Source organism: Orycteropus afer, unplaced genomic scaffold, assembly GCF_000298275.1.
Source record: "Orycteropus afer afer isolate SDZICR_OR568_19922 unplaced genomic scaffold, OryAfe1.0 scaffold00001, whole genome shotgun sequence".
Taxonomy (NCBI): Eukaryota; Metazoa; Chordata; class Mammalia; order Tubulidentata; family Orycteropodidae; genus Orycteropus; species Orycteropus afer.
The window spans coordinates 21,390,865-21,398,428 of record NW_006921588.1 but is presented as its reverse complement, the minus strand read 5'-3'; the positions used below and the strand labels follow the sequence as shown (position 1 = coordinate 21,398,428).

The 7,564-nt window shown below is 35.6% G+C and overlaps 1 protein-coding gene across 1 annotated transcript in view; it reads left to right on the top strand.

Annotated features, from left to right (window-relative positions):
* Window positions 1-3,216, top strand: part of AGPS (alkylglycerone phosphate synthase) — a 219,465-nt gene extending 216,249 nt beyond the window's left edge. The window contains exon 20 of the mRNA XM_007938213.2: window positions 3,095-3,216. Coding sequence (XP_007936404.1) covers window positions 3,095-3,216 — 122 coding nt within the window. The remainder of the gene's footprint in view (window positions 1-3,094) is intronic.
* Window positions 3,217-7,564: the final 4,348 nt, after the last annotated feature.

The following is a 7,564-nucleotide window of genomic DNA, read 5'->3' as shown; positions in this document are numbered from 1 at the left end:
ACGGTGGCTGCGATGATGGGCTCAAGTATAGCAGGGATTGTGGGGCTGGCGCGGGATCGGGCAGTGTTTGCTGTGCATGGGGTCGCTATGAGTCGGAAACGACTCGACGGCACTTAACAACAACAACAACATTTTGTTTTCAAAGGTGGTGGACTTGTTTTTTTTGTAGCCCTAGTGTTGACTGTCAGGCTAGGTTTGTACTTCTAAAGAGTCAGAAATCAAAGAAGTGTAGTTGGGTCATGAGCCATGAATACTTACATCAGAAGAGCCAGATCTAGAAAGAGGAATAAGCTTCATGTGGTATGAATGAGGATACATATGAGTTTTGAGTGGATATATATCACATTCAAGGAATGTTGAAATGGTCTTTGGCTACCTGTTATTTGCTGTTAGTCTCATCCATTCTCTCCTTCCCCAATATAGCACGCTACATAAATGATACATAAAGTATCATTTCTCCTGTTTCTAGAAATGTACTCTACAAATATTGGTGCAGTATAGTGTAGTTGTGTAGATACGTGTAACGTGTACAGATTAGTATAATCAGCTAATTTCTGAATGCCTAGGAGCATACAATAAGGATTGTACAAAGAGCATTGTTGTTATGGTTGAGTGACATTGGCTTTATAATAAAAAACTTCCACTTTGAAGTAAGATCCCTCCCTATGATTAAGGTCTTTGGTGTTTTGTTATTGTTATTGTTTTTTCTTTAATTTATTGATTCCTCTGAGGCAGTCACAGAAGGTTCTACAAAATCTGAAGAAGACTATTTCCAATAATTGTCTTGTGTGTTATAAAGGCTCATTTAGCATTTTCACTCAAACTGTTGGTTTCTGTTTGTACATATCTGCTACGATGTAAGATTCCTCATCCCTTTAATTGCATAAGCCATGATTTCTGATCCCAGTTCAAATTCTGTTATCAGTGGCAGAAGCAGCTCATAGACCTCTACCACCAAGGGGTTAAGCTCTTTTATCAAATATGTTTATGAGGGGCATAGCTTTGCTGCCGGTATTGTAACTGCTTTTTTTTTTTTTTTTTTTAACTTTCTAGTTCACTAATCAAATGTATGTTTGATTGATTATTGTAAAAGTATAAACCATAGAAAATTTGACAAGATAGATGTGTAAATTATCCTTCTGACAGAACTAATGATGCACTCCAAGCACCTTCTGTTTTCTAGTGCTTGGTGAGCGACTTCATTAAATATGCAATGGCTGTTGGGTGGCTTCTCAGACGATGGTTCAGCTCCTTGTGGAATTGCACTATTACTAGAGGTGTAAAACCAGGCTGACAAGCTAGCTGTTGGGCATCCTGCTGAGGTTCTAATGTGCTCCATCTTGTTGGAGCAGTTGTTTGCAGTCTTTTCAGGACAATTACATCCATAACCACAGGACACATTCAGTGAAACTATATTACAGATAACAGTGGAGACTGGCATTGACTGCTCTTCACCCCTCTTTTGAGCAGCGTCAGTGTAGGCAGCTTATAGTAATGCCATTGCTACCTTCACAGAGTAGCCGTTTCTTTATTTTTAATCCTTTGGGGTAAATCTGGAAGTAACAGATTAGCAACTTTTTCAAAGTATATAAAAACCATAAAATATGAGAGTTGAAGAAACTTTATAACTCATGGATTGCCCATTGTCAGTGAGAAAACTGAGGCCAAAGCATTGTGGTGGATTGTTCTTTAAGGAGGTAGTAGGAGACTTGGTAGAACATCATACGTAATAGAGATTTCACGAGTAGGAACTTACACTGTTGGTCTTCTGGTTTTAGAGTTCTCTTAAACAAAATTGCTCCTATTCCCCATCTTAATACCAGCAGTGTTTTTGTTTTTCCCTAGAAGCCAAGCAGAAAAATTTTGTGCTCTAAGAGTGTCTTGCTATTTATTATTTTTATGACAATTTGATAGTTTCCTGCAGAAGTGGACATAAAACATGGTTTGAAATGGTATTTAAGGTTTCCAAAAGGCAGATGTTCCAGTGGCTCATGGCAGCCTGATAAATGGGAGAGCATTTTAGAATGACAGGCTGAATGCTTTAATGAAAGGTTTCTCATTTTGGTTAGCCAGTTAAATCACTGTTGATGACTTTGAATCATTAATGAACATTTGTGGAAAATGACCATTTGAATTCAGTTATTACAATAATGTGTGTGTTGAGAAGTACCAACCACAAATAATTCTAACCATAAATTAAAAGATTTTTCTGTTTCACCACAGTACAGCATATTATGTTTTGTTTTTTAATGTCAATGAAAGTACATATTCTTTCTTATAAAAGGTCTACCTAGAAAAGGTTATATTTTTTGTTAAGTGCCTTTTAGAATAAATTTACGCTGCTAACTTATGTTACTTCATTATTTGCCAAATAAATTACTAAGCCCTAGAAAAAAGGGGAACATAAAATAGTGTATAAAAAGCAGAAGATTAAGTTTAAGATGGGTTAGGAATTTTATCTATTTAGTTCTTCAAAAGATATCTTAATTCTGGAAAAACAGTAGTAAGAAAGTAACCATTGTTTGAGAATATGCAAATTTACTTTAAAGTAATACCAAAAGAAGAGTGTAACCAGAAAATTCCGAAACCAGCTTTTTCCTTGTGCCTAGTGAGGGACAGATCATCTTCTTTTTTTAAAAAAGCTTTTATGCTTCTTAAAATATATCTGTCATTTGTGTTATCCTGTATCCAACAAAGTCATCTGAAAATTATGTTTTTCTTCAGCTAGCTTCATTTTCTCTGAAGCTTGGACCTGTTTTGGTAGTTAAGACAGGGTGTGTGTTTTTTTGAAATGCATGTTTTTCTCATTTTATTATTTGTAAAATAGTCCATAATCTCAGTCCAAGCCTCCTTCATCTCCATTTTGTAGTTTACAGGGAAAGGAGACTCTGTGGTGCACAGGCCTCCCCTGGGAATACATTGGGCTTAATGAGCTCGATAGTCTGGTGGGCTCAATAAATCAAATAAAGCAAAACATTTCTCATTTTTGAATAAAAGCATTTATCACACGGTGTTTGTTCATTCATGGTCACAAGATTGATTGGTTCCCAGCATCATAGTGTATATTGAAGCATTTTTGATTTTGTTTTTCCAGTGGGCAAGTTACGGAAGCAGTGGCTAAAGGAAAGTATCTCTGATGTCGGCTTTGGGATGCTGAAATCTGTCAAGGAGTATGTGGACCCCAATAACATCTTTGGAAACAGAAACCTTTTATAAATTCATTACTATTGTTATGAAGAAATGTCACTTTTTTTTTTTTTTTTTTTTAATTCTTCAACTATGGTTATACCAGTAATCAAATATATCATGGACTGTATTTCGGCTATATTTGTTTGTTGGTTTTGAAATAAGTTTGTTTTCATTCTGTAGTTTGTTTTATTTCTACATCTGTGGATTGGCAGATGGTATTCCTAAATCTCTCTCATTGTAGGTGCATCAGTTTATAGCCAAATGGTTATCATTTCAAGTTTTACTCAGGCAGCACAAAGCTGTCAGTTGTTAAAGCCAAGGAAGATTCTGCAAGCTGTTTTGTATTGAAGGGTCGTCTTGGGGAACAAAGGCAGATTCTGGTGTCATCTATTCCTTATCTAACCTCTTTTTAAAAGAACGTTTTGGGAAGTAGGTACCTCGTTAGGATTCCACTGAGTAGCAGTCTACATGTGTGCTTTTTAAGAGCACAGTCCAGTGTGAGTAGGCTGTTAAGGAGGGTTTTGTGAAAGAACCACAGGCAGCTTATTATTTGGGATGCCTTGAGTTCTGTCAGGTGCTTGGCCTACATTTTTCTTTGTAATTAGTATACAGATACAAAACCTTAAATCATCAGTATACAAATTATACTGTTAGGAGACATGTTTTTGTTCATGTTTTTGTTTCTACTGAGGTATGAGTTGTTGTATCACCAAGATAACCTACTGTTATATCCTAGTTCATTCACAATGTTTTGTAAGCAAAGCTGACTCATTGTACGTGAGGAACAGGTTTACCATGAAATTAATGTCTTTCTTCACCTTAGAGCCCTAACGTTTCACTTGCGCTGAGATGCAGAGGAATAGCTAAACAGGAGCAGAAGGAGGAAGACTTCTACCCTTAATAATCTCCACTAGGAAGGATTGTGTGACTAAAGACACAGTCATCATCCAGCTATTGAATTTGAAAACCTCAACAGTTTCAGTGACAATTTTTTTTTAAATTAATCCACACAGCATGATAAATTTTCATCTGCAAGTAAAGTTTCCATTTAGTTTTTAATAATGATTTAATGCCTTTTTTGAATTACTGGTTTAACCTAAATTTTAAAAAATTTAATGTAGTAAAACAAATACCATAATCAAAAGTTTGAAATATCATATTTCTTAAAGAACAGGGAGAACATTAATCACATTTAGCAAGCATTTTTACATTCAAACCTGGATATTAAAAATAAGGTAAACGATTACTCTGAATTACTGCCTGTCAAGGTTCATGATTCATATTTTTGAGATGGATTCTTTTCTTAATGCAATAGTTAACTTTTGATAATTTTTTAAAATTACTATTTGATCAGATAATATAAGCCAAAATGCAGACGATCCTGTAAAAGGACACACTGTCTGTCTATGTAGCAGCAGCTCCAAAGTATTTTTGGGCAGTTTGATACCTTTTATATCTGAAATAGCCTTAACCAGAAAAGTGAGAATTTAAAATTGACAAAATGATATTTTTAACACTTCAAAATGATAAATGATTTTTAACTATTAAATTGGCCTCCAACTAAGAAACTTAAATCTGTAAGAAAATCATAATTAAATATTAGTTTAACAACAAAACTAAATATGTTTATTAAAAGCTGCCTCTCTTGATTGGTGATTTATTTTTTAATTATAAAATTTCCAGCACATCTTTGCTTAAAGCCCTTGATTTTTTAAATAGTTGGAAACTTGATGTGGAAATTGCTTCTAAAATTATAAAAATCTCAGCTTTATAAAATGCATTTGTTTATGAAGGTAATTTCTCTAATTAGTGATCAAAATGTAAAATTTAATAAGGTACTGATATCTCACTGGAAGTATATACATGGTTTTGAGTTTTTTGTTTTTTTTTTTTAATAAAATTTACAGATCCATAAGCAGATCCACTCCCTCGCATGTGATTGTTATACTTTCCCAGGGAGCTCAGATTTCAACAGCCTCAGAAATCTCTACTTGGTATTTAAAAAAAAAAAAGGCCAAGGCCAAACCCACTGCTGTCAAGTCAGTTCCGCCTCATAGAGACCCTGTAGAACAGAGTAGAACTGCCCCATAAGGTTTATAGGGCTGTAAATCTTTATGGAAGCAGGCTTACTTTCTCCTGCAGTGGCTGGTAGCTTCAAACCCCTGATCTTTCAGTTAGCCGCTGAGCGCTTTAACTGCTGCAGTGCCAGGGCTCCTTTACTTGGGATTAGTAAACTATAACTATAAAAGTACAGCCAGAATGCTAGTTAGAAGCAGGGATAGTAAGACTTTGTCTCACTTTCTTTGAACATGTTATCAGGAGGGACCAATCGCTGGAGAAACATGTCGTGCTTGGTAAAGTAGAAGTTCAGCAAAAAAGAGGAAGACCCTCAAGGAGATGAATTGACACAGTGGCTCCAACAATGAGCTCAAACAGCAACAGTTGTGAGGAAGTCACAGGACTGGGCAGTGTTTTATTCTGTTGCATATAGGGTCACTATTAGTGGGACCCAACTTGAGGCACCTAACAAAAACAGAAAAATAAATGTAACACCCAAAAGCCTTGTGTTCACTATTCTATATGAACCTTAAAGAAATAAGTAATTTATTTTGTTTTTTTGTGTTCCATATATGCAGGATTCCCCAACTTTGACTTTATACAGGTGACTACATTTTGTAGTTGGAACCATTTCTACAGGGATCATTTTGAAACACATGAACGTTAATACTGTTTCACTCTGATTGCGTAAATCAGAAAGCCTTTCTCCCACTTTCACACACTTACTTCTGAGAAGTGTCTCAGTATGTACTTACAGAGGACTGAGTTCATGGATATGCACAGACACATTTAAATATTGCCTCTTACCTCTGAAATATCTGAAAATGGCTTCATAAAAGTTAAATCCAGAGAACGTTTATGTAAGTCTTCTTAACTCATTTTGAATAAGTTTGTATTAAACAGTAAAAGCCTTAACCTATTTGGTTTTTAGTACTGCATAACACATCTTGTCTTTCCTAAATTCGTTATATTTTCCTTAAATTTGGCAGTGTCACATTTGGGTTGAGGTTTCAGTGGGTATAGGAACTTAATGATTGTGAGAAAAGGTATTGAATACAAAGGACTCAACATGAACAGGCTTTATTGACCCTTAGAGAAACAGTTGCCTTGATGTTTGGTGCAATTTACAGTACATAAGTGCATTTCATCTTATGCAAAGTCATTTGAGCTTTTTTAGGAAGGATTGTGGAAGCCACACGTTTATCGTGCCCAGCATTTTACCACAAAGGCCATTAAATTACTTCCTTTTCTAAGGAATCGGGAGTTGTCTTCCTAAAATTGCTTACATACTATATTACTGTTACTTAATAAGAGTAGTTTAAGAAGCTGGTAGCATTTTCGTTTGTGTAGCTCATTGGTGCATTTTGGGAAGCAATAGCTTGATGAAGGATTCGCTTCCATAAGTGTATATACTATACGAAATCCAGAGTGTTGAAAGGAAACCTCTTTCTAAGAATATTCTGTCAGTAATTGCGAAGTCCTAGCTAGCGTTTTCAAAATGCCTTTCTGCATGTCTGTTCCAAAGATTTTCCTTTGTCATGCTCTTTTGTAGTTATAACTTCTTAACCATCGCTATCAGAGGAGCTCTGTAGTCCCAACCAGAAGTGTGCTACATAACCTGTTCAGATGGGGGCTGGGTGATGTAGATCCCGATGACTGACTTGGGTTCATTCACAGAATGCGTACACTGCTGTGTCTGAGGCAGCCCAAGTGGAGCGCTGTGGAGAGCACATCTACAGTTTAAGAAACTGAGGCAGAAGTAAAGGACAGCTTAAATAATTTTTTATTCACCATTTAATCTTCAGTAAGGCATTTGACTGCTAGCCAGAAGGTTGGTGGTTCAAACCCACCAGCCCCTTCTCAGAAGGAGGATCAGGCAATCTACTTCCATAATGATACTGCCTCGGAAACCCAAGGAGAATAATTCATGTTTATATACTAAAATCTGGAAAGTATAAAAGGTTTTCTCAAACTGTTGAAATACAGTATCTGATATGAAGGATATAAGTTACTCAGCTTTCTGCTTCCTAAGCCAAACAGTGTTTGTCTGTAGTGTGAAATTTAACTGTAAAAATTACTTGTAATGTCAAGAGATTATAGAGACTTATATTATTAATAAAAAAAGACCTGAGTTGAGTAACAATTTTTTTTCTTCAAAGGGAGTGTGGAACTAGTGGTTCTTCTGTTTGCATATGAGTTTCTCTTTCCATTTTAGTTTTTCATCTTCACCCATACTGCCATGGATTTGAAAGTGGAAAATTCTTTTTTCTAATTTCATTGATGTAGCATAATCACTGTGTGCAACCTAAATATGACT